This window comes from Apteryx mantelli, chromosome Z, assembly GCF_036417845.1.
Source record: "Apteryx mantelli isolate bAptMan1 chromosome Z, bAptMan1.hap1, whole genome shotgun sequence".
NCBI classification, from domain to species: domain Eukaryota; kingdom Metazoa; phylum Chordata; class Aves; order Apterygiformes; family Apterygidae; genus Apteryx; species Apteryx mantelli.
This window is the reverse complement of record NC_090020.1, coordinates 24,387,654-24,415,384: the sequence shown is the minus strand read 5'-3', so window position 1 is coordinate 24,415,384 and position 27,731 is coordinate 24,387,654. Positions and strand designations below refer to the sequence as shown.

The 27,731-nt window shown below is 36.3% G+C and overlaps 1 protein-coding gene across 1 annotated transcript in view; it reads right to left on the bottom strand.

Annotated features, from left to right (window-relative positions):
* Positions 1-27,731, bottom strand: part of DENND4C (DENN domain containing 4C) — a 70,861-nt gene that overhangs the window by 14,035 nt on the left and 29,095 nt on the right. The window contains exons 3-24 of the mRNA XM_067316737.1: positions 27,209-27,461; positions 26,263-26,332; positions 24,841-25,010; positions 23,039-23,280; positions 22,149-22,215; positions 21,455-21,513; positions 19,964-20,108; positions 19,413-19,588; positions 16,121-16,221; positions 14,138-14,356; positions 13,059-13,204; positions 12,582-12,617; positions 12,301-12,431; positions 10,809-10,941; positions 10,118-10,324; positions 9,274-9,402; positions 8,385-8,529; positions 7,905-8,051; positions 5,561-5,686; positions 4,613-4,753; positions 2,105-3,250; positions 542-718 (exon numbers count right to left, since the gene is read on the bottom strand). Of these exons, the coding sequence (XP_067172838.1) occupies positions 542-718; positions 2,105-3,250; positions 4,613-4,753; positions 5,561-5,686; positions 7,905-8,051; positions 8,385-8,529; positions 9,274-9,402; positions 10,118-10,324; positions 10,809-10,941; positions 12,301-12,431; positions 12,582-12,617; positions 13,059-13,204; positions 14,138-14,356; positions 16,121-16,221; positions 19,413-19,588; positions 19,964-20,108; positions 21,455-21,513; positions 22,149-22,215; positions 23,039-23,280; positions 24,841-25,010; positions 26,263-26,332; positions 27,209-27,461 (4,166 nt within the window). The remainder of the gene's footprint in view (positions 1-541; positions 719-2,104; positions 3,251-4,612; positions 4,754-5,560; positions 5,687-7,904; positions 8,052-8,384; positions 8,530-9,273; positions 9,403-10,117; positions 10,325-10,808; positions 10,942-12,300; positions 12,432-12,581; positions 12,618-13,058; positions 13,205-14,137; positions 14,357-16,120; positions 16,222-19,412; positions 19,589-19,963; positions 20,109-21,454; positions 21,514-22,148; positions 22,216-23,038; positions 23,281-24,840; positions 25,011-26,262; positions 26,333-27,208; positions 27,462-27,731) is intronic.

Genomic DNA, 27,731 nt, shown 5'->3' with positions numbered 1-27,731 from the left:
TGGAAAAAAATTGTCAATTTACTAACAGATGTATATTCATCTATTATTAACCTTTACAACATCAAGTACACATCCAGTAACTCCTATCCCATTGTGATGCTGAGAGTTTTTTTGTGGGGGGCTTTTTGTTCAGTTGTTTATAAGATCTGATTCCATTGGTTACTCAACTATTTGGCATTCTTGAACACTGCTCTCCTTTTCTGTTAGCATCAAGAAATCTCAGCAAAGTATGATTTTACTTGACTGAGCAGATTTTTCACAGCTATAAAAATTAGGAATCTCTTGATTACACAAACAGAAGAAGTATTTTTACACTTAAATCCCTGTATTTTGTATCAATTTTAAAACATTCAACACATTCAACAAAGAGGGATGCATTAGCTATTTGGTATTGCCAAGAAAACTTACTGAACGGAAGACTGAATTGTTTGGTCTTATCTTAGTGCCTTGAAATAATTTCAGATTATGATAGCTTCTATTGTTTTGAATGATTTCATGCATAATAGTTACCTTATAAACAAATTATGAAGGAAAACCTCACCTGCTGTGTAATGCTGTCTTCCTACATCTCCACTGCTGCTGCTACTACCAAGACTAGTAGTGCTTTGTGCAAGCTCACTTGCCATTAGCCCTGGGACTCCTGTTCTTGATGACAGACTATCTCCTAAAATATTATCTTCAAAACCAACAGGAAAGGTAAAGTCTGGTCGATTGTTTTCTTCCTTTAACACAACAACAACAACAACAACAACTCAGTATTTTCAGTGCTTCTAGATCCACTGTTTTACTTCCATCTTTATCATAATAAATAATTCAAGTAGCAGATTAAGACACAACCTTAATGTACAGAATTTATTACATATAAACTAAACCTAGGCAATCCAAGAGAAGAGCAGTGAGAATATTTAGTTGAAGATGAAACTGAATGACAACCAAAGTGACAGGAAGAGCAACTTCTTTATTACAAGGAGAACAGGACAAACGCTACAGAACTTGGGATTTGAAAGGCTGGCATTAAGCAAGAGAAAAGAATGGCAGAAATTATCAGAAAAATATTCTAATTCAGTTTTGAAGAGGTAAGATTTTGAGATAGCAATGAAACACACCAGAAGAAATGATACACCAATAACACAGTAACTTCTCATTGTCACAGGCAAAAAATGTTCAGAAAGTTTATGAAAAATGTCTATTGTATTTAGTAGAAAGGACCCTTGGTAACATCAGTTAAATCTGTTCCAAGCAGAAATAAAGCCAGAGAGCTATCTCTCCCCACTTCTTCTATGGAAGTGAGGAAAAGGAGGGAGAACTTAAGAAAGGAATCAAGAAGCTATCTTGTAAACAGCCTGAAGCTGGGAGACAAATGATCCTTAGAGACACAGACTGCAAACAAAAAGGTTAGCTGAATCAAGTAGAGGTCTTCCCAAGAGAAAAAAAAGTATGTTTGGAGACACAATAACAAAATGTATATGGAGAAGAGGAAGTTATAAAATTCACCCCTCCATCTCCTTTTTGATTCACGTCCTTATACTCTGAAATGTTTTACTCAAAGAAAACAAAACAAAAAAAACCCCCACCCCACTCTGTTGCTTGAGTGTGCTCACACAGGAAACTTAATATTTAGTTTCCAAATTCCTGAAGAGTATTTACACTATAGCTTAGGCTGTCCTTTAGTCCTTCCAATTTTAATCCTCACTAACCTGACTTCTTAGGTTTCTGGAATTCAGTTGTCTTTGCTACTTTTTTTTGTTTGCTTGTTTTTTAAATAAGCATGAAGAATCATATAATTTAAGGTGACCTAATTTTGTCCTTACTAGGACTTTTTTGTTGCAGTTTCTTAAAAGAATAAGAAAAAAAAAAATTTGAGAACAAAAAGTCAAAGTTTCAAGATTATTGTTTCCAGACCATTTAAATTACTTTCCTCATTTCAAGTGGCATTACAAAGCCACTTCCCAGACAAAACTCCACCACAGAAAAAATACAGTTTTTCTTAGCTAATAAGAGTCAATACTTAATAAATATGTTATGGTTTAATCTTCTGGATAGAGAAGCTATTCCTCCTCTTCCTCTCACTTTGCCTCCCAAAATTTTTCATATTGAAATGTACTTGCCTCATCATCTGAGTAACTATATGCTGAGGTTACAGCTCCCCACATTTTACTGGCCACGTTGGCAGCCTGTTTCATGCCTGACTTCAGAACATCCATTTTCGGTCCGGACAGTATATTGTCTAACTTCAGATTTGATAAAGTTGTTACAACAGATCCTAACGAGCCGTGTGGAGAAGAACGACCCAGTCCTGTTAGGGATGAAGACCGTTCCTTTTGAAACCGTGGATGGGTTTGTTGCTTTGGTCGTCCAGTGAATGTTTTGGATCTGGAGACAGAAGGACTTCTCCGATTTTCGTAAGACTCAGGAGGTGTAGGGATGGGATCCAAAGGCAGGCTTGACCTCCTTTCTTGAGAGTGACCAAGCATACCAGAGGCTTCTGCTTCCCTGACTGGCTTGTGCAGTTCCATGCTGGGAAACCTGCTACCCAAGGGATTCTTCATATTCATATAGCTCTCTATTTCATCTGCCAAATTGCGTGCTGCAACTGGTGACACTAGTTTTTCCTCAGGTTCCGGATGTCTTGGTTGCATGCTGTCAGTAGCCAGCAAAGATAAAGGGTCCAAGCCCACTTCAACATCTTCCCTTTCAACAGGCTTAACCACTCCATAAAAGCTATTCCTTTTAGTTGTTGCATCTTTGGGTTCTGTTTTCTGGTTTTTGGACTCACCTAACTGCTTGAGGTCCATGACATCCACTGTAGCTACATTCTCATTGCCTCCATTCTCCAGATGCTCCTCCCCTTCCACAGGTTCTTCCAGCACTGGTGAAGACCTATGCTCTGATTCCCAATCACTCTCATTCACATGAATAAAAGTGTCACTTACGTCAGAAACCTGCTGGTCACCACTACTGTCAAAGCTGTGGGATTTATTAGTATGAGAGGGTGGAGTTTTGGCCCCAGATAAAGCTGCTGTTAGGATCTTGGCATCTGCTCCCATCATTATTGCTACTTCTCTAGAGTGCAAGTCCAAGCTGCCTTTTTTCAGCAGCATTCCTGCCCTGCTTTCACTGCTGAAACTGCAGCTTCTCTCTGAAAAGAGCTTCTGCCTCTTCTGTCCTTTTTCACTTGATTTCCTAACAGAAACGTCAAAGACATCTTCAACTGAATTCTGAGCTTCAAACAGGGGGCTAGAACCTGTTCCTGAAAGAGAAAAGGTATTATTATGGTATCCATAGCCACCAAGAATTGCTAATTTATTTCATGAAGTCATGTGGTCTTCTCACCAGTGAGAAAACTGAGATTGTGGAAGTTTAATGGCATTCACAAGTTGCCTATTAACAAGTTACACTGCTGTTAGCAATTTGTTTTACTGGCTGCAAGAGCATCTTGCAGATCAAAACTTGTGTACTCTGTAAGGTCTAAGCCTCGTCTGATTCATTCTGTATAAGGATTCCACCCTCATCCCCTGTACAACTCCCCAGGTGAGAGTAGATAATACATCTATGAAGTAAAGGAACATATAAGTATAGGTTAAAATGCACTCTACATTTGTTTTTTCTGTTGTTTTTTTTTTGTTTTTTGGTACAGAACTGTATTCAGACAGATCTATACATCAAATTCCAGTTCATTCCAGTTCTGAAGATGATCACTGTGTCTGTCTGTACAGCACAGAAGCATGATTTTATTTATAGAATCATCATATGCAGAAAATAACTAAAAGTTAGCATCTGTAAAACACTAAATATTCTCATTCCCCCTACGGGCAATTTTTGCCCAGAAAACTGTTAGCCAGGCAGAAACCTTGACTTCTGATTACTTCTACAAGAATGGTAATTCTACTACATAGGAAACCTAACAAAGGACCTGATGTACTACAGCCACATCCTAAGGTTGTTTCAGTCTCAGGCTGATGCTGTTTTTTGTCTAGTCGTCAGCCCTCATACTGTCAGAAAGTTCTTGGCCACTTCTTGTCCGAGAGTCAATCCTTCATTATCAGCTATGTGTTGACTTACCTCTTAAATCCCCAGCTGCCGAGCTACCCAGCTACACAAACACTGAGATTTGGCCTTAGTCAAAAACAAACATGATGGGGGCAGGGGAAGCCTCAAGATTTGGTTCTTACATACCCACAGATTGCCCTCCTCATAAATCTCCAGATATGTAAATAAATTTTGTAAGTCACAAAGGCAGGCATTGTCCCCAGATTAAACGTAGGGAAAGTAAGCCATGGAGAAATGAAGTTACTTCTCCAAGGTCAGTGACATTCAGGTGACAAAGTCAAGAGTAGAGACTCTTAGCTTTCTAGTACATTACTGAAACACAGTGAATATGGAACAGAGGAAATACTGATATCAGTCTAGTCAATAGTGATTTCTCACCACCGAGTACATAGGCTCCTTCTAAGTGATCTGCAAAGGGTAGCTAGGGAAAAGAAAAGGTAGGGCCAACAATTTGCATCTCTCATACAAATTTTATTTCTTTAAATGACATCAAAAAGGTGCAAAACAGTGTACTACAACAAGCCGAGGACTTCAGCAAGCTTTGTTTTACCCAGTGACTCACCACTGTTTTTCCTTCTGCTGCTATCAAAAATGCCAGATGGAACTTTCACAATACTGTTCCCCCAAGCAGGTGGGTCTGTTAGACTGTGAATTTCTATATTCAGCTGTTGCTTTTCACCAGGCTCTCCTGTACCACAAACCTCTAGAAGAAAGAGAATGTGAACTTTAGTTCACTTCATTTGCATAGATAACTTCATTCGCACTGTTATGGAAAATGCATACTCACTGTTCCCTGCTGTAATTATTGCCTAAAGGATCAGTCCTACCAGGTACTAAATATTTCCTGGAAGACGATGATACACAGTATCATGCAGAGACTGCTTAGCTGTTTACAAGATTACCGCCTGTGCTAATTACTTCCCTTGGCATTTTTGCTCCCAGCTAAAGCAGAGGAGGAACAGCACAATTCTCAGTTTTTCATGCAGGGCTATTTGTACAACGACAGCATTAGAAACCCTAACTGACATTAAGAGTTTAGTAACACAGATAATATGACACAAATTCAGTATTGGGGAACTTAAAATATAGAAAAACAAAGGACACAATCTGGACAGAAGAGAGAGGACAGGAGATGACTACATGCTACAGCAGGGCAAAGTTTATAGCAAGAAATAATGTCTTTTACTAGGTTAACTGGCATAGCTGAAAAAAAATGGTCAAGTTTTCAAACATACAAATGAAAGGAATGAAATACAAAGAATGGCATGTGCCCCCAAACTTGTCCAATCTTTCCATCTATATCAGATTAGTTTAATAAAAAATACTCTCTCTACTTGTATGTATTCTATTGCCTCTCATTAGTGCACAGCAGAAGTCCACCAGATTCTATAAGGTTGTATTTTGACTCTGGCAACATTATGAATTCAATATATTAAGTATTTCTGGTACTTGGATGGATGAAGCAAAAGTATAAAAAATGTCTTAATTGTTGTAAATATGCATACTTCACCTCCTAGTATATCTTCAACTTTAGAAGAAGTATCTTCCTCTACTTGTGTTTCAGTTGCATGAAGACCATCTCCATCATCCCTTAAAAGTTCATCCTTGGATCCATAGCCCTGGTCTGACTGACCACCTGTAAAAAGGAATACAAACAAGTGTCTCAAAGTTGTTTTTCCCTCCTAAACTTCTTTTTCAATAAGAAAATCAAAGAACAGAAATTCATTTGTGTCACATTTGGTTTTGCCATAAAAATTCAGAGTAAGATCACCAAAATGGCTAATACCTGCACAGATCTACTTGGTGATAGCAGAGATAATTAGAAAAGTCAGTTTGGATATTATAGACTAATTATTACATTAAAAACAAGTTATTCCTCCAGGAGTGCTATGGTCACTAACTAACTTTAATGCATTTTATGAAACTCCATAGAAATATCTCCTTTTATTCATTTCTCCTCTCATTAGGGAGAAATTTTTCATGTTTGGGCAAGCTAAATTCTCACATGTATATACAAGAGAAATTCACGCCCTCACACTGATTTAGTCAATTTCTAACAATAATTACATTTCTAAAACACCTACTCTAAGCTACGCTGTATCTTTGTGTTACAGTGTAGCCATACAATGTAATATAAAAATATTTAAAAACTAAATAGTTAAAAGAGGTCTATTACCCCATGATATCAGTTATGCTCAACAGCTATAATACATTCTTGAAAATTCAATTTACGGTAGCCCAAAAATCTGTCACAGGAAACAAACGAACAAGGCCCTCTCTACTTTATTAGTTTTCATTTCGAGTGCTTCTGCTTATGTGAAAATAAACAAATAGTATATGGGACATATTCCACAGCACATTAAACAAGATTCTTTTGTATGCCTCAGAGCACCTATTAGGATACATGAAAGCATTTTAAAAAACGATGTGTTATTGAGTATGACATTGAAAGGTATTAGAAGGCTCCAAAAACTTCAGACAGAACCTCAGAATACAAAAACACAGATATAATTTAACTATAATATGTATTACTGAAGTAATTTTAACTCCAAAGTGTAAACAGGTAGAAAATTAAATTAAAAAGTTTGAGCAGCCAGCAATTAACACATTCGGCTACTGAGTGAGAAAACCTTTATATATAAAGAAAAGCAAGTTCTGACATTCTTTGGTCCTTATATTCTCTCTGTCATTTCAGTGATGTTAGTCTTTCTCTTTTGCACAGAACAAAAATACCCTACCAATAAATGGGCAAATTACCTGCAGAAGTAACATTCAAGGGTAGAATTAATGCACACGTGCATCCAAGGCTTCACACCATACAAGTCTGCACCCCACACCATGATAGCCAAGGACAAATGCAGCACCCAAGAGACAGCAAAGAGCAAAAAGCAGAGCAACAAAGAGCAGAGAGAAGGAAAGTTCAGTAATCTAGACAGGCATATTGAATGAAGCACAGGAATCACTCAAAATTCTCTTTAAAGGGCTCAAGATATTAAAAACATGGAGAATGTGCAAGAATCATTTGCAGAATAAGTTTTGAGGTACACATACATAGGAGATTTAGTTGAGACTGTGCACAGGCAGGATATAATCAGTATTAAAATAGATATGAAGAAACATGAATTTGGTCTTGTCATATCAAGTGATTAACTTTCTGTGCACTTTTTACTCCAATTCATCTGGAAGAGTATGTGCCATGTTAAAGGAGAGCTTCTCTCCAGATTATCAGCTGTCCTTCCATTCCCAGGGTTTCACAAAGGTTTAAGATCATTAATATTTATTCCCAAATTTGGCATCTACTGGTAAGAAGTCTGAATATGGATTTTAAAAGCATGGACCATCATGATAAATATAACATATACTAGTTACAGGAATTCTAATTAGGCCTTTCCTGATTACCATCAAGGAACAATATTTAAAATCGTTAGTCTCTAATCACCTAAGCAACTTTTACTTGTTTCTTATTAACACAGAAGAAAGTTTTATTCACACATACTATCATTTCGATGAATATATGATAACATATATAAATTGAAAAGACTCAGCTGTCCAAGGCTTTGTACCTTTTCTGAAAATCTAGCACAAAATGCAAGGCTCATGAGACCACTTTATCAGCAAGACATTTAGTTTAAGATAACAGTACTTCTGCTATGGTTCGCTCTAGACTAAAGAAAGAGTGCTGATTATGGTAAAGGAATAATATTCAACAAGAGTATATTTCTTTCTCTTTACATATATTTTTATTCTCTACAACCTCAAGAGGGTGAAGGCAGTGGCGGAAAATCAACAGCAGACTAGAAAATGTTGTCTTTTGGGAGGGACTGTTAGCAGTGAAACCCAGCAGAATCTAGTACCTGTGCTAGAGTGATTATCAATGGAATCAAGCCTGACTAAGTCTCTGACGAAGAGAGTGTGCTCCCCACTGTTAGCATCATTAGAACTATCCACGCTACCATGGCTCACCATGTCCCCATCACATCCACCTGTGGTATTCTGCAGAGCTAAAGACATGAACGAGAGCTGGTTAGTAAGAAAGGATTTAAAAATTCAGATTTTCAAATAAATCTGACCTCTTCAGACAACAGTAAATACTTTTGGTTGCACGAATTAAAATAAGAATATGGAATTCTAGCAATAAGATTTAGACAATTCATCCTTCAGTGTGGGAGAGAGATTATGATATTGTTTAAAGCATCAAGTTAGCAATTATCCATTTTTATACACTTTAGAAAGGATCTCCCACTTGTAAAAGCCACAATATCAGGTGCAATCCCTCAGAAAGCATGTTGTGCTCTTGTTCAGCAGAAACAAATCCATTTCAATTAACATATTACCTGATATCACAGCGACTTGTGAGCTCTGCGTTGCTTTCTTTAGACATTGCCTAAATTGTGCTGTGCCACGAACTACATTTCGTACCTTTGTCCACAGAAATATGCCACTGCGGTTACTGCTAGGCCAAGGAGACTCTAAAACCGCCTACAGAAATAGAGACATTACAGTAATAAGGGTACAGTAACAAAGTTAAAGTAAGATACACAGTACAGTATGAATCTTCCCTTTTTGTACTCTAAGAAAAAAAGACATTTCCTTTCAAAAGTGTTAAGAAGGACAATTATTTGAATTTTTATGAATTGTTCCCTTTTATCCCACAGCTCTGGATAGAATAGCTGAGTGACAGTGAACTATGGATGAAGTAAACAAGATGACTTGTTCTTATTCATATACTACAGTATTAACAAAAGACTACAGTAGTAGCTCTTTTCTATTATTTTATCTAGTTTAGTTTACTATGAAGTTCTGTCAGAACGTTATAGGAATTTGGAAGCAAGGAAAAGAGAAGGCTATTTCAGGTAGCTGAATCCCAGTCTTCATTAATCATGCATGGATCTTGCTACCATAAAGGATATATCTAGGAAGAGACAGCTTCCAAAGCTTTAACATGGAAGCACTAGATAGGTACCAAAGCTTGGAAATGGAAACACTGTACGTATATATTTCAACAGAATTGTTGGTTAGCTAAACAGCACAGCAATGTAAATGTACAAAATGTAAAACCATATACCACAGATCAAGTGTAGTTTAAGCATGCCTGAAAGGACTGCTTGCCCAACAGAACAAGCAAAACTACGTGAAGATCTTCAAGATGTGCTATGGGACAAGGGGGTGGTAAGAGCAGCAAGGCAGACTTCGGTCCAGTATCCTCATCAAGATTTCTCTTACCTTATTGTAATAACCATAAGTGATGGCATTTGGCTCTATTCCAGCATTTTTCATTTCGAAGAGGACTCTCACAGCTTGAACAGGTTGACCCCATAGTCCACAGAGCTGCATTACAACTCTATAGCAGACCTGACAAGATACAGAAATCCATAAATTGATTGACAACAAGAATTTTGAAGCAATTTAAGCTCTGCCCTAATTTCCAACTGTTATACATGTAAAAGGGAGAGTCATGTGAATGCAGCTTCTCAATATGTAATACTCAACAGCCAGAAGAGGGAGCAAAAATTAAACAGGAAATCATACTTGAGTTGAAATAGCATCAGCAGTTACATTGCTGAGAATGCTCACATTTTTTCCACTTGGCTCTTCTGTTTGCCAAATAGAAGAGAGAAGGAAACACCCATGCAAAAGGAAGGATAACCTGCTTTTGTGTGCCTGTGAATACTACTGAAAGAATGGAATGGTGTACACAGACCAAAGAAAAAAGAAAATCACATTATCCCTTCATTCAGTAAGGCTGCAAAGCATTAATTCAAAGTACATTTTAAAAATTGGGATATTCCAAAACTTCCTTCTGGTAGAATACTGGGAGAAGACTAGCAGCACAAAGTGGGAGTACCTAACCCAGTTGACTCCGTGCTGTTGATGAAAGAGGAACTAAATTTTCATTTGTCCTAGTTAAGTAGACCTTCTTTAAGACCATTTCATAGTGGCTTTGAAACACGTCAAACCAAAAAATCTATACATCTTTTTAACATGCTGCTGGTGGTGAAACACATCACATTTACACTTTACCTTCTACTCCATATCTGTGGTAATGATATTTTTTACTAATACTTACCTCATCTAGTGGCTCCACATCAGTTTTCCTCATTTTAATGAGAACATCATATGCCTGTTGCAGTGCTCTGACCTTGGGGTGGGCAACTCTGATGTAGGCTGGCAGACAAATAAACCATAAGCTGTAACTATGACTGAAGAGACATTTGGCCCATTGTGGGGGGCTTAGGTAATACTTCTTGGCTAACTTATGGGCCGTCTTTATCTCCTGCAGAGGTGAAACAAAACAAAAAAAGAAGACAAAGTTGGAGCATCCTGAATCGAGAGACCATTACTAATTTAGTTAGTGGCTTCTTAAAGGTAAGCATTTAATAATTATGAACAAACATTAAACTGAAGCTCCCTTCTTAGTACTCCCTTATTAAGCCTCTCTACAAGTAAAAACTAATATCTGAATTAATTCTCCTTTTCTCCACACAAGCTTTTATTCTACCTTCCTTTTTTAATATTACAGCCTAAAGCTTAAAAACAGGTTTAGCACTAACCTGTACTCTCAGTAACTGAAATCATTGCTTTCTGTTTCTTTTCTTTGCAAGTATTGTTTCCCAGTAGTTATAAAGGCCTACTCTCCAACAATGTAATTTGTAGTATAAATAAGTAGGAGCAATTTTACTAAATTAAGTAGTAGCAATTTTACTAAACAACCATACATCTTTCAGTGTTCACAGGGACTACAGTAAGACTAATCTGACCTGTTTTGTCCTCTTTGCCATAAGTGCTGGACTATTTGAAATGCTGCCTCCAGCCGGATGTCCGCCGAAAGAGAGTTTGAGCTCCTGTGGCCTGTCAAAGAGCTTGAAATCTAGTCGTGGGAAGTTCTTATAGCTATATATATAAAAAACAAAAAACATTGTTTCATATACTTGCTGATAGCAGGAAACCCTTGAAAAGACAACTGTGTATGAAGAACATACACAGAAGAAGAAGAAAGCAGGAAAAAAAAAGAATAGCAACATCAAGTCTTATTCACAAAGGTATCACAAGACGACACATCGGACATAGTATCTCAGTAGACAATGGAAATGAGAACCAGATGGTCATCCATACCATGTAGGTCCTCTCTACTCAGCACTGGTGAGGCCACACCTGGAGAGCTGGGTCCAGTTCTGGACTCCTCAGTACAAGACAAACATGGAACTACTGGGGCAAGTCCAGCAAAGGGCTACTAAGAGGGACTAGAGCATATGTCTGAGGAGAGGCTGAGAGAACTGGGATTGTTTAGCCTGGAGAAGAGAAGGCTCAGGCAGCTCTTATCAACAAGTATAAGTATCTGAAGGGAGGGTGTTAAGAAGACTGAGCTAGACTCTTTTCAGTGCTGCCTAGTGACAGGACAGGAAGCAATGGGCACAAACTGAAACACAGGAAGCTCCATCTGAATATAAGGGGGGAGGGGGAATCCAGAAAAACCAACAAAAACAATCCTTTACTGTGAGGATGACTGAGCACTGGAACAGATTGCCCAGAGAGATTGCTGACTCTCCATCCTTGGAGATATTTAAAAGCCCTCTGGACACTGTCCTGGGCAACCTGCTCTAAGTAACCCTGCTTGAGCTTGGGGTTGGACTATATAATCTCCAGAGATCCCTTTCAGCCTCAACCATTCTGCGATACTGTGAAGGTCCCGGGAGCACAGATGATGATTAACTAAGACAACAACTGGAAACAGAATCTTCATTACCTCTAAGAGAGGCAGGTAGAAAAAGCATGCTCAGAGTGTCGGAAAACTCCGTATTTCCTGCACAAAGCTGAAAAACACTGAATGAAAGAAGTCTGAAGAGTAGAGTGGGTTTTTAGCTCTTTGCGTTCATCGGCTGCAGATGAATAATACTGGGCAGATCCATTACCTGCCCCCTCTTGTCCCTGCTGTGAACCAAAGACAGTGCACTGTAGCTACTACAAAATACACATAAATGGTAGGAAAGCATTACTACAAAGTTGGCAAGGAGTTACTGAAGAGTTAACAACAAAAACCCACTCTCCTTCAAAAATGCACACAAACATTGACTTTTAGAACTTCAGAAGCTTACCAGAATCCAAGCAGATCATATCTGTTTAAACAGAACATTTTATTAAGGAAAGTGTTGCACCAAGATTGAACATCTGTCCTCATGAGCATTCAAGTTCTCTACTTTCACCACAGTGAAACAACAATAAACAACCACAGATTGGTTGTTTGACTTGTACCTGTATTTTGGTGCTCGGTCCTGTCCATCATCAAGGGGAGGTTCTGGTGGCATAATAAACACTGTGTGTTCACTTTTTTGTGACTCATCAAGCTCAATCAACCGCGCATCCTCCACAGAGTCTATATCAATCTGAAAACAGAGTTTGTACAATTGGCTTTGGGAGAAGATGTCCATTTTAATTACATTTTCTCTAAATACTTAAATGTCAGGTCCACATCAGTATATTTTCACTTTTATTTTGTGATCAAGTATCCCTAAGCACTTTGAGAGGCAAAGTACCTTCTCTCCTTTATCTGTTCCTTTATCCGGAAAGAGCTAGGAAAAGGGAGAGAGAGAAAAAAAGAGTTAGAGCTTCTTCTGAATTGAAAAAAAAAAATCCTAAATTATATGAATTACAGTTGTGAAACTTATTGAGAAATCAAAACAGTGACACTAAATTGTCATATTACTGTGGAAGCAATTAATCTCTTTTTTGCTTTCAGCAAAGGAAGTATTTGTAAAAGGCAGCTATCAATAAACTTTATATCTGTTGACATTATGAACTAAATATGAAATCCTAAATCTGTAATAGGAAATCACCTTCGTTTAATTGGAAGAAATTGCTATTTTGCAGATACTTTCAATATGACAACTTAAGTATGCAATACTATAATAATTTAAGTGTGCAACATATGAATAATCTGCACATTATAGCCAGAACAATAACATGAAATGATCAAAAGTATATCATTTAATAATACTGATATTTATTTTCACCTTTTCTATGCAGTCATCAAAAAATGCCAAGCCAGTATCCTTGTCACTCACAAAACTGCATTCTTCAATAAATCTGCTGAATATCTGCGTTTTGGTGAGATGTGTGTAAAACTTTGCATAGGCACGGTCTCGACTTTTTAAAAATCCTGGTTAGAAAAGAAAAGGAACACACAACTAAATATCAGTTACAAGTTCCATAAGAAGACAACATATAAAGTGTCAACAGGAAAAAACAACACTTAAAGTTCTATTAATCAAAGTGCTAGCTTTATTAACAAATAACCACTTAGCATCATTTGTATTCAGAAGATTAAAGTAATAGTTTTTATCATTAATTTTTCTACATAGTTAACAAAGTACCTGGCATACAATCACCCCATGTAATCTGTTCCCTATGTCTGTTTATTTTTCATGCAGGAAAAAAAGGAGGTGACGACCTCATATACAACCAGAAATGCTCAAAAAAAAAAAAAAAAAAATCACAAAAAATTATGTATTAGCCTAAGAGATGCTGGGCTTGAAAATATTTAAGACTTTCCAAACATTTGACTAAAAATCTCTTCTCAAATCTCTATTTCAATAAATAAATAAAAAACACCAGTGGCATTTTTAGCTGGCATTCAACTCATGAATAGATCTGAAAAGTTAAAGTCATAAGGGAAGGAAAACAAGATAACCTTTGCTGACTATTGTTTTTGTTGTGTTTGTGATCTCTGCCTAGTTCTCTGTTTTCCAATTTATACCAAGAGTATTACTTTGTTCTTCATTACTGGGCCTCTGGCATTTTTGCTCTATACAATTTGAGAAATATTCTATAACTTCCAAGAGCTCCCAAGCAGGAGGGTATCACACTACTGAAAGATGATTCCTCTAATACCAGAGCAGTTAGAAAACTGAAATTCTGTTTCTGTATATCCATGTTCTAATCAACCTCTAAGAGCTTTAGTTTATCCAATTACAACTTTAAATATTGCAAAGAGTTGCACAATCAAATGGAAATTTGAACTTTTAAACAGCAGTTCAACCCTAAAGTTTTAACACTGCCAGTGCTATCTGCAGCTGATCTGCCTCACCCTTACCTTGATGATCAAACAATGAATCAGCAGCAGTTGCTTTATTTGAAGGGGCCTGGGTAATTGGCTTGAGAAATGTTCTGTAACCCTTTAAAATAGATGCCATAAAGCGGAGAAAAGCTTCCTGGATCTCCATCTCAAGTTCAATCATCTTCTTCTGCCAGGAGAAATCTGCCTCAATGGGAGTCATCTCTACTGCAGAGCCTTCTTGAGTTTTCCTGTGAACTAGTAAAGAGCAACACATATAATCCTATATTAAAATTCAGTGTACTAGAATAGGTAACTTCTGCAAGACATTGAAGATGGATTTTTTTCTTTTTTATACTTGCCAGCATTCAGAAGTGACAAACACCGGAAACAAGAGTTCTACTTATTCTGTGATTACATTCCAGTTGGTCCAGACTATATGAAAGGCAACCCTCAAGGGTTAATTATGTGTTTTCCTAGCCCGTCTGGGCCTATGGGATATGAGATATGAAGAGGATCTCAGCTGAGTTAATATTAATCACATAATCAACTGAATGTCGTCTTTCAGTAATACATCCACACAAACGCTGTTCTCATTACATGAAATTGCACATCCAGAAAAAGGTTCCTAAAAATATTTTCCAAAGGAAGTTCCAACATTTTTGTGTACTAAAAGGTTGAAACAAGCAGATGAGATTCACAGTTCACTCTTGCAACAAGCTGAAATGCACACAGTATCACTGTATTTAAAAAACAGTAGCAGGTACTGCTGAAAGTTTACCTTGGAGCACACTGTATTTCCAGATTTTTCATTTTATGAAAATGAAATTTTACAGCTTTCTTTAGCTCTGCAGAACCCAGAGGGCTGTTCTGCTACAGCTCTAAAACCTCTCATGCTCATACAGCCATTTCAAATTGTTTCCAGAGATATTCCAGTAAAAAGTTAACCTAAGATTGTTTATCCCAGATTTGTTTAGCCTGAGTTTTAAGGAACCCATCTTCTAAAGTACAGTAATCTTTTTCTTTTAATCCATACAACAAAATTTGTACAATTTCTTCTTGAATTTTTCCTCAGCAGGGTTCACTTACTGTACATTCTGCCAAAACAGAAAAACTCTTTAATAGACACCACTAGTTCTGCTCAAGTTAAAGTTTGGAGCTCAGTCTACAGCAGTTACATATTAGGTAGAACCAAAATAAAATAAAAGATTAAACAACCAACAACACAACCAACAACACAACCAACAACAGACTAAACAGCTATTTGCAAAAAAATTATTAAAAATTGAGGATCTACCTTCTAAACACTGCATTTTCTTGTTTCTGTAATTTACAAACACTGTGCATCTGTTGTACACATTCGAGCTTTCATTGTCTCCTTTTCCAAAACAATGCAACCCAGCATACTCTGAACCAACTTATCTTAGAGTCTATCAACTTACCTTAGAGCTCACTGAAAGGAGCAATACCCGAAAAACTGCTAAGTGCAGTTACAACTTTGCTCTTACCTGTCCAGATCACTAGTTTGGAGTTTTTCCCCCAAGTACTTTGTCAAAATTTAGCTACTTACTGACTTTTCTACAAAAAAAAAATCAAGTATCTGAGTTATTCAACAGTATCTGCACCAAGCTTATCTCACTCACATCCTCCTTCCTTCTGTTGTTTTTGACAGTAACTTAATGTTTTAGGCCAAGGTCCAAAAACATGTTTCAGCTGAAGCTTTGCTTAAATATAGTTTAAAAATAAGCCATGGCTAAAAAAGCTAAATATACCTCAAATTTGAAGAAGTTAGAGCAAAGAAAACAATAGTCTGGGAAAAAAAACAACAAAAAAAACCCATACCATATACGATAGAGACCCATGCATTTATACATTAATTTTTATTTAAGAGTTGTAGATGTCTATCAGAAAATTTAGTAGTTTTCTTGGAATATTTGCTTTCCCTGCTCTAGGCAGTTTCTCTTCTTACCCCTCCTTTTTTTATTGTTGGTTTTTTTGTTTGTTTGTTTTGATATATTTCACCTGCTGCCAGTTGTGGGTGCAGTTTCTTTAAGGTGCTGAGCAGACTTTTACATGGCTTCTTAGGAAACTGTTTCCAGTTTGTGCTCTTCTTATCATCTGATCTAAAATACAGGGGAGGAAAAAAGGATATATAAAATCCATACATGATCTAAAAAATAGCTTCCATTGGCCTTAATTACTTTATTTGAAGAACTTAACTAAAAAAGGAAGTTACATTGGAAATAAATCTTGCGACTGTCCCCTCTGTCAAAAACAAAAGATGAAGCAACATAACTGAAATGAAGAATTTAATTTCCTCAGATATGGAGAAGTCTTAACTGAATTATGAGTCAAACCTTCTCCAATCTACAAGGAGGATTTGCAGTTAGGCTTAATTTAGACTTTTTGGTTGGAGTCTCACTTGGCCAATTTCCCTCTTAAAATCTTTTATCAATCTTGCAAATATTATTTAAGCACACTAATCCATATGTGATTAATATGCAAGGTTTATACTACTGTAAACTTGACATACTGCTACTGATGCAAAATAAAGGCAGTCTGGAACACAACAACATGAACTTAAGTTACTGTAAAATCTTAGAAAACCAGTCTGGTAACTTTATGGTCATATGATACACTACAGCCTGCCATACAATAACTCCGTTTCCATTTCCAGAATAGGCTAGCAGGGATTAGGAAGACTGGGAATTCAGTTCAGTTTGAGAATTATGTAGTTGATTAAGCAGTGGAGTAAATTGGCTTAAACAGATGCTCACCTTTGTTAGCAAGACAATGGGTACAATGCCAGACCTTATTTAGCAGACTGATATAAAGCAAGAGGGTTGGGAGTATATCCTGACACCTTTAAGCCTTTTTCTGGAAGACTGGAGAGAATTTCTGTAGCACAGAGTACAGTGAACTAGCCACAAGACATAAGTTATCACTATATAAGATAATACTGTCATTGCTTGTTTTGCACTTCATAGTGAAATGTTCATTCAGTTATTTGCTAAACTGGCATAGACATAGAACTTTAAGATGTGAGCTGAAGTTTTTCTGTTTGAAACAAACAAAAAAAAAGTGTGCTTGAGGATTTCTTCTCCCTTCCCTCTTCCCATAATGGTATGCCTAAAAACAACATAAGAATAAGCTGCACTGTTCCAAAAACGCAAGAGGAAAAATCTTGCCATAAAAATAAAACAAACTCTCAAATCTGTGCCCTAAAAAGGTTACTTTCCTTAAGCAGCTTTCAATGTTACTTTTATGGAGACAGTTGAAAACATCCAACAACAGACACTAAAGAAGATGCTGAATGAATAAAAGGCATTCAGCAATTTTTGGCAGTAAATAAAGCTTCAGATTATCATAAAGAAGATACTAGCAAAATTGCTCTCAAAAGACAGACTGATGTACTAGAAAATACTGAACTGGTTATCCTTCAGTTTTGCAGCAGCATAACTGCATGGAACGTCTTCACTCACTAATAATGTAATACTTTAGAATTCTACATTATCATCAACACAGAGTGCTTTACGGAGATTTGATTTTACATAAGACAGAAAAATTTTACAAGATAGAAAAATATCCCCATTTTGCAGTTAAAAAAAATTTGCATATAATGCAAGTACCAACAGGTCATATTTACTTATGTCAACAGTTACAGATATTCAACTGTTCTGTAAGTCAAATAAGTGATAGAAATGAGTGCCCATATAAGATGGGCAACAACAGCCAAAAAGATCAGCTGATTGGTTTGGGGGTAGAGGGGACTTTAAAGATAGCAAAGGAAAAGGTTCTAAAATCTTTAGTGGAATGCCTCACAAGAGGCCAGCCCCAGAAGAATTTTAGTTCAGTAATCAGTAAGCAATCCAAGTAAGGTTTATACTTGGTCTTTCAATGACTCATTCCAACAGAATCTTGGCATTCACCTCTGTCTATTAAATATCCTACTGTTCCTATCTACATCATTTTTCTGAAACCCACTCTTCAACTTCAATTCTACTTATGACAAAAACATTCAGGTATTTTTAACTAAAAAGAATATCTTCATATAAATGAATTACCTTCTTCAATTTTCTTCAATACATTCTTCTTTTCACAACACTTGTTAAAATTATTCTTTTGGGGATATAATACTTTGAAATACACTGATGAAAATGCTTTTTACAGTGTTTTTTAATGAGGACATAGGGAAGGAGAAAATAACAAGATGAAAAATAAACAAAATGCTCTGTGTACTATTTCCTTTCATGCTCCTAATAAAAACAGCTGTTTCAGTAATTTAAAGGAAGCTTCAATAGAGCATCAGAGGAAGGGTCCTCTTGACACAATGAAAAGCAGGGAAGCATTCAACTGACCCAGAGATGAAATGACTAATTCTAACTCAAGTGAGTAAAAATGAAAAATCAAGCCAGAGTTAAAAAAAAAAAAAAAAAAAAAAAGTGACACAATATGACATATATTTTCGCAGAGAAGAGACATGCACTTTATTTACTGACATTCATCCTCATCTTGAAATATCTTAGACGTCTCTTTCTACTTATGATCTAAATAATCCAAAAATGAAACTTGATTTCATCAAGTTACTAAATTAAACACCATCTTGTTTTCAAACCCATTATTTGCACTGTCATTTAAATATGTTACAGAAAAAAGTAACTCTGAATCTGCTTCTTTTTGAGAAGCCACAAAGAAACTGTTAATGCAACACCTTCAATTTCAGAAAACCATTAAAAACTAACAGTTAGGGAAAATGTTTTAGATTGACTGCAGTCAATACACAAAGCTTTGCCCAATTTATCTTATGAAGAATTCAGCTCTTGTATGTGAAAAGAATTTCTTTATAACATTCCTAAACAAAACACTGATTTAAGGTGCCCTGAGTGCAAGCCAGCATCAAAAGCTATCCTAAGGGGTCCTGAAGCTTTAATATTCACAAATACTCACTGACCAGAGTCAGGTAAATCAAATTCAAAAGTGGTGGAGCAAGGTGAAAATGTGAGAAGTCATGTGGCATAGAACATGCACTCTTCTTTCTCTTTTCTAGATTATATCCTATTTCCCTAAAGAGTATTACTGGAACTGAAAAAAAAAGCTACCATTGTTACATTTAGAGCAACATCTGCATCACGTTTCTACAGGCAGCCCTAAATGCTGACTCTTGGCTTAATATATTTTAATTTGCTATGAAGCATTAGAAAGAGGACAGAGGATAGACAGGAACGAAACTATATCAGACAAAACAGTTCTAATAAAATTATATCTGAACAATTCTCTCCACCATAGATAAATATAAAAAACCCACAGAACTTACATGTACACCATGTTTGTGTCTAAGTCAATGCACACAATATCCTGTGGTGGATCATACAGATCAAAGTATCGTGAATCTACTCCAACAATAAATGGAACAGGTGCACTCAGCACAGTGGCCAGAGACAAAGGACAGAGGGGGATGTATGGACATTGCCACTGAAATGGAAATATCATCTGAAAGAAAAATTAAATGAAATCAACATATTAAAACAGGACAAGGGACGCTGTACCATAAAAAACAAGTGAAGGTACATACAGAAGGCTGAAATAAAATTGCTAAGAGCCCTGCTACATTGTCAGAAGAAACAGTCTTCAAGTCTGATCGCTTATTTATATAGCACATTTCTTAATTATCTATTCAAAAATATTGATCATTCCAATAGTTATAAAAATTATAACAAACATACTAGGGTACTTCAACTAAATGCTAGCGCTGGAAAAATGATTATTTAGTGCGTCAATTTTAACTTAAGAAAGCCTAGCAGCATTCAGTTATTACAGAGTTAGCAGTGATTTCCTCCACTGCTGTACAGAACACTTTGTACTTACAGCTACTACAGCTTCAGCAACTCCTGTCAACACAGCTGGTCTGAGAGAATGGAGGAGGATCTTGCCTTCTAGTAATACAAAAAGTAATAGAGTAGCACAGTTTTCCGGTCCAAGATTCATGAGCAGAGTGCTAAAGTTTGCTCCACTAAAGGGGGGAAAGGAGAGGAAAGAGAAGGGAAGGTTACAGGATTTAAACATTAAAAACCTTAAAAAAAAAAAAAAAAAGAGAGAGAGAGAAAGAAAAAGAAAAGAAGCATTACTATCGAGTTTCTGAAACCTGTTGGGGACTGACTGGCTGAGTAGTGCTAATGTCATTACCACACATCAAATATTTATCTAGCTAATAAGTAATTACCCATGCAAGAATTCCACTGCTAGAAACCAACTAAATTAAAAAAACATAATTAAAGAAGCACAACTATGCTACTGCTAAGATGTGTTGTTTATGGCTAAGGAACAGGCATCTTGTCATCACAATGTCTACTTTATTACTATGGCAAAACATCAATCTAACTGGTTAATGACTAACCCAAGCATAAAATGACAGTAGTAGCTTCATTTGATGGGGTTATTTCAGGCAAGAACTCAAGAACAAGAATATCCATTTAATCTTAGAATCACAGTACCAAGTTCTAATAACAGTCAGGCAAAAATCAGTCCATCATTCTGATACAACACACATTTAATTCCTACAATTTAGTGTCTATTTCATTTGTTTGGACTGCATAGACATTTATGAATTCAAGTGGAATCTGTAAGAGCGGGCATATGCAACACTGCCATTGGAAAAATTTGGTGGCTTGCTCCTCTTTTTCACTTAGGTGGTTGCGTAATAGATGTGATTAAACATGGGATTCTTTTAAATAAATATTATATGACAATGTTTAAAGAAAAAAATCAAATAAAAAGGGAGAATGCTTTTTTCTTCTTTAAACAAAAAAACAAACAAAAAACCCAAAACCATTTCACATACATTGGGAGCTCTTGCCCAGAAGATGCAGGCAGTATTCACAAAGACTGCATCAACATTCAATCACAATAATCAATTTTAAGGTACATTTTAGATTTCCAGGATGTTTGCACAGTTATGCATTGTTTCATTTCACATAACTGCTCGACATAACATTGGATCAGAAGAGGGGAAAAAACAAGATACTAAATTGTTTTATTATATGTTTTTTTAAAAAAGTATTTTTGGAATCTGTGTAGTAAGCCACACACACACACAAACACACACAAATATGTATTTTTTTCCCCCACAGCCTGCTTCTCTCTTCACTGTTCCTACAATAACCTAGCAAACCATCTTCATTTCAGAATAATTGGTGATATTATCCTTTCATAAGGGACAGGACTGCACCAAAAAGAGCCACACCATATAACATTATAAACACATATTGAATTTTCTGTTTATAAGAGCTAATAATGCCTCATTGCCATTAGCCTCTTATTTTCTTAAGCAGTATAGATTTAAAACACAAATAACGATACCTTAACGGCAAGGGTGTAGAAACTGGCTGAGACAATATTAATGCATCATGGGCAGAAAGCTGAAAAATATAAAATAGTAAGTGATTGATAAGGACAATTCCAAATTTAATACAGTATAATACTCCAATCTAAATGTGTTTTCAAATAACCTAATAAAATGCTTGGCAGACTGAGGGTCACAGTGTTATGCAAGAGACATGAAACAGACAGTCTTTGGCACTTCTGTTCACTAGGTCAACAGAGCTTATGTTAGTCACTGAAATGATTCTGAGAAGTTACAGGAAACTGTTTGTGACTCAGTGTTGGACATGTAACTGCTGCTAGGTGATTAAACAGAGAATCACTAGAGACAATGCCCCAGGAGGCTGCAACATTTGACCTGCAGGAGTAAGTAAACAAGTGATAAAAAGACAAAAAACCCTCACTGAGTAAATCAAATGCTGCCTATAAAATGAGAGAGTAATATATGATAGAGATTTCAAAAGCACATGTTGCATTATTCTGCCAGTTGTACCATCTGAAGTCTTTCTTTGTTTTTTTTTCACCCCAAGTTTGCATCCATCTCCTCCCTTTTCCCTCCCAGAAGAGGAATTTTTAAAGCTGAGTAAAAGCCTAAAGGAAGAACCCGGGCTTCCAAAACTAAGAAAGAGGATCCTCCACTATCATGACTAAACATAGAAGATGTTTTCCCTACCTGCACAAGAATTCTCGGCCTTTGCGGTGAAGGGAAAGGTATATTGTGCATAAAGTGGGATATGTGCCTGAAAAGAAGAAAAGACCTTAGAAAAGCAGCACAAGGGACTGACACCAATCACATTTTGTAATTACTAGGGTACCATGTCCTAGAAATATTGCTGAGATTTATTTGCCATTTTTATAAGTTTAGTAGCCTTTTTATGCAAATTGAAAGCAAAATAGCTCCACTCACCTATTTTTAGTGTGACATATAATACTGGCAGCTTTAGGTATGTAAGCAGAAGATAAGAATGCACTGGGATTTAGGCAGGCCATTTAAAATCCCAAGCAGTCAAACTCCATGCTACAGAGTTGTTGATGAAGAAACTATATACTTCACTTCCAAAACTCTAACGCTGTCCTGAAGACAGTATCATATTTAAGTGATCTTATAGGACACCATACAATAAAAGTATCCTCTATAAAGTTATGTATATTGACAATCCATTTGCATTAGTTTCGTGGTTAGAAATAGACCTAGTAGATAGTCACTGTTAATTCACAAAGTCCCTGAACTTATATTTAATAATTTAAAATGCAGCACTGCAAACATTAGCATGGATCTTATAGCTCAGCCATTTTCTATCTGACATGGGTAAAAGAAAAGGTAAGCAGGCTTGACAAACTAACAGAAAAGCCCTGGTAAAATCCAGTTCATTTTTCTGGCACTGTAGAGCCAACACCCATAAAAGGAAGTAAAAATTACTTCTATCAGGACAATATAAGGTATACGCTAAAAGCAAAAGCATGGAGCAAGCATCAGCTAAGTAAGTGCCGTGTGTATAAATCACCTCACTTTGAACTGATACAACTGTCTGCACACATAAATTTGAAAAATGGTTTACATACTTTTCAATGGGAAGAGGATGAGGTCCAGAGACAGAGAGTTTGTAGATGAACATAAGAAACTTTCGAAATGCTTCAAAGAAAGGCCAGTGTGAAAGAAGGCAGATACACTTGTTAGAATTGATGGACTTGGAAGTAACCACTTTCCTCTCTACAGCTGTCAGGAGACCTAGCTGCAATTGTTGCTTTTCCGTTAGCAGTTCCCGGGGATAAGGCTCATAAAACTGAATAGCAGCACCATAAACCTAAAAAGATGAAGAAAAACAGCTGAGTAGATCTACTACTAAAAAGAAGGTTGGGTTAGCATTTTTGAAGCAGACTTAAGCCTTTGGTGTACTATAATGCTTCTGTTGGCAGCTCCTGAAGCTACTTTCTATTTATGTAACACGCATAAATAAAGTACTTTTATAAAAGAAATGTAAAATCTTTTGATCTCTTGTGCCTCTCTTCCTCTTTTCACAGCACTTTCCTCAACAAAACATTGATACACAGTAAAAGGAAAAGAGAAGAACCAAACCTCACGTTATGACAGGACCCTATATATTGACTGTTACAAATCAAATCATGTCAGGAAATGCTTATGTTCAATAATATTTCTGTATTACCAAACTAAACAAGAAAATTTATTTTAGCTTTGAGTTTATTTATTTTATAAAATTAAATAGGTTCCAATCTTTTCTAACATTCCCTCCTTATTTGTCAGATTTTCATAATTAACTGAATTATCTTGGCAAGCTTAGCAAAAGGAGGAAGAGGGGAAGATGTATACCACAACATACGTTCTTTCAGAAAAAAACCCTGGCAGGTACTGCATTCATCCTTGTTAAATCAGTACTAATATCATGGCAAAATGCTTTTGCTTCTTGCTTGGAAATGGTTAAGTGTGTAAATTTCCCTAACAGGGGATCCAGAGAGAGCAAAAGACAGATCACAACCAATATTTATTAACATACCTTTTATAATTTAAGCTATTATCATTAATAGAGTCAAACTGTTATTATTAATAGCAAATAACTAATCACGCATTACATTCGCTTACTCCCTCACGCAGTTCACATATACACCTATAGTTGTTGCTGGGTTGAAGCAACAGCTGGGAGACCGATATCAAACAAGTGCTCCCTTGTTTCATCAGGTGCATCTATAAACCTGCAGTCTTTGTGTATAGCTGCCACCACCTTCTTGGATGTGGGCCAAGTCATGCTACACATTGCTGGTGCCAATGCATGCTGGTGGCCTGGTACAGACTAGGCAGACCCCTGGTGTTCTGAGTTTATCGATTCATGCAAACAACTGAATTACTAGTCTCTGGTGCTCGTAAAATCTTGGGAGCCTTTCAGATGCTACCATTCAGCACACACTTTTCCTCTCTGCCTAGCTGTTTTCTGGTGACTATTTCCCTATTCACATCTATACAGCCCATTTACATAGACCCACACAGAAGAGTCTTTTATGATAATAATGGGAAATCAATAAGAACTTAAACACTATTAATACACATGGTAACCAAACATCCCCTTACCAGGTAAACTCCTTTTCCACTGCTAGGAACTTCTTGCTTGAAAGAACAGGGAAATTCCGGCTCTGTGACTTTGGTCTACTTCTGTGGGACTAACCACTACAAACTCTTCCAGTTATTTCTTGTTTGGGCTTACATTTGTCTTATAGGAAGGCAAGGTATACTTTTATAAGGGAGGTATTTAACAATTTCTTTTGTAGTATTTCTCAAATATGAAAGAAAATGTCCATTTTACTCTGTATCAGCCATTTCAATTAAAATACAAGTTCACTGTGTGCAGCCATACCTTTTCTGCAGAAGAACAAGTCAGTACAAATGTTGAGAATACTGGTAGTGGATATTTGGTTTGTGGGTCCCAGCATTCAATAGTAGCTCCCATAGGAAGGCAGAAGAGAGGTACAGAATCTGACAATGGGAATGACTCATAGTTCTCCTGAGGATATCTGAAAATTAGGCCTTGGAAACAGGAGGAGGAAGAGTAAGTGCATTTGATCTGCCAGCCCTAAATAACGTAAGCAATATATTTTCCACACTGTACACCAAAATCTACGGCTTAGCTGGATATAATAGGCTTTAGATTACATCTGCAGAAGAAAAAAGTCTCTCATTTAACAGTAAGGCTAAATTATCCAAATGATCATTTGGAAGTTTTAAACTGAGAGTCTCCCTTTTGGTAACTGCTTAAGTAACAGTAGATTGTAAAAACTAAGTAGTGAAGATTTTGACTTTAACCCAGTTGGGAATCACCTGGGCTACTTAAATGTGCCATTTAAGGGGATTATATTACAAAGAAATTCTAGGAAGAAAGTGATAATATATCTACTATAGCAACAGCAGCAAGACCTTATGAACTAGCTGACCACATTTTCTGCTAATCAGTTGATGTGTTCTGTATTAGCAACTATTTATTAGGTTTTCAGAAGTATATCTAACTCCACCTGCTAGAAAGTATGCACAAAAGAATCAGCTTACTATTGTTGCTCATTTAGTTATTTTATGATACAGTGACTTTGTTTTCTCTGACTTCCACTTCTACTTGGTAGTTTATTCCTCAAAGGAATTTCTTAGGTTTAACACTTATTAGAAACAACTACTGAAAGTTTTTTTCTTGGACTTCTTTGGAAAAAAAAAAATCTCTGGCAATGCATTAAATTAAATTTAAATTAAATTATAAAAATGAGATTTAAAAGAGAGGATTTTCCTGTCATTCATTGTTTGGAATGTTCTTCACTTTACTAAAGCAACAAGCAAATAGATGTGGAACAGAAAAAAAGGAATATATTTAACTTTCAAATTAAATGCAAGATGTTGGATTAGTTGTGAGACATAAAAGTAAATATGAATAAGGTTGTCTGCAGTTTCCAATTATTCCTTCGTTTCCATCATCACCAACACAAGAGATGAGATATGAAATCTTTTGTTACATCTCAGATACTTGCTAAGCTTTCTGCTAAAGCTTCTAAACTACCAAATCTGTCATGATATGAACTAAATTAATATAGAGTAGTGCTGTTCCTTGCTTATTTTTATTTCCAAAGAAAAAGCCGGGGAAGCAAAGAAGGCATTACAGGTGTTGATTTCAACTGACATGCTCTAGAAATATAATTTTGACAGACAGCACTTAAGCTTTTTTAATTATTTGATTTCATCAAACCATTTAAATGTTTCTGTTAGCATGTTTACACAGTCTACTTCTAAAATTACTTACCAGCTTTATACGCTAGAGAGTTAGAAGCTGGCACAGACTTCTTATAACAAAGGTATACACTGGAACCCCACTGTAAGACACAAATATCACCTTAGGGAGAACAAAGATTACAACAGGCAGCAGAGAAATCAGGTATAAGCATTTGAATGTACTGTTACTTTCAAACAAAACAGACATTTAAATACGAAATGTTAAAGAATAAAATTACTGGTTGGCTGGTCACCTTTGAGATTACGGATTTACATAAAGTAATCACTACCACCATGCCATTCTTTGGCTTATTCCAACCTAAGAACAGGAAAAGTGAAACAGATTATTTGCAACTTTCACATTTCTAATTTTTTGGCTATTTAAAAATCAGATTCTAATGGGAATCTCATCAATGGGAGTGAAATTCTAAACGTTTTCACTAGAAGCTTTTATGGCATTTCTATGAAATGAGTTACACAGTGTTTTGGCAGTTTGTCTAATCACATTTTATCATTTGAAGAATCACATGCTTCAGCCTCAGAAAACTAAAATTGGACTAAAAAACAAAGTGACTGAAAAAAAAAAAAAGAGTACAAGAACAGACTGTAAGCACCAATTACTGTTCTTTCACTTCTTAGTAACATAAGCTTTAACAAAGAAAAAATAAGTGTGATTCATACTGAGTGTCCGCACTTTAAGAAACAAAAAAGGAAAATCCTTTGCACTACTTCTAAAGAGGAACTATGCATGAATATGCAAACTGATAAACGGAGTAATCAGTTTGAATAAATACTTCACAGCACCTAAGGAAAAATCAGAAGAAGAACTACAAAACTAAAGTCTCTCACATGGTATATGAAATGAAAGAGTTATGATACAGCAGTAGAATGCAGTCATAACAGAGCCAGCAAGTTCAAAGAGCTACTGCTTTGGTTTTTTTCCCCCCCAAAACAAAAAGACAAACTTAAATTCTCACCATGCCGCAATTTAAATTCTTATCAACTTTGCAGAATGTATGAGGAGGGGTTTCTCCTTTGCTGGTAACAATAACACAGATATCCGTCACTGCCAATGAATTTTGAGGTCGTACTGAAGGAGCCCTTCGATAAGTGATAAAGATCCGTTGAGAAGAAGCTGAACTATTGTTAACATTGGCACAACGACCATAAGGAGTAGCCTGAATCACTTCGCAGCCTGAAATGATACGTTCCTTCCCTTCATATAGAACTCTGCAGATAGGAGGGAGGGAAAAAAAAAAGAAAAGAAAAGAAAAAGACACCCACATATTATGCACATTCAATTTTATATATAAAGTTACTTGGGCAAATTCACAGAAATTGTCTATCTAGTAGCCACTGGCTTTGCATGCTGTCACCACACCATTCTAAAGTGCATTTTAGATTTTGTCCTTGCTCAGGTCCATGAAGCAAAGAAACTTTAAGGTATTTATATATGCTAAATAAAGAATCTCCAGGGAAAAAAAATCATAACTATGAAAA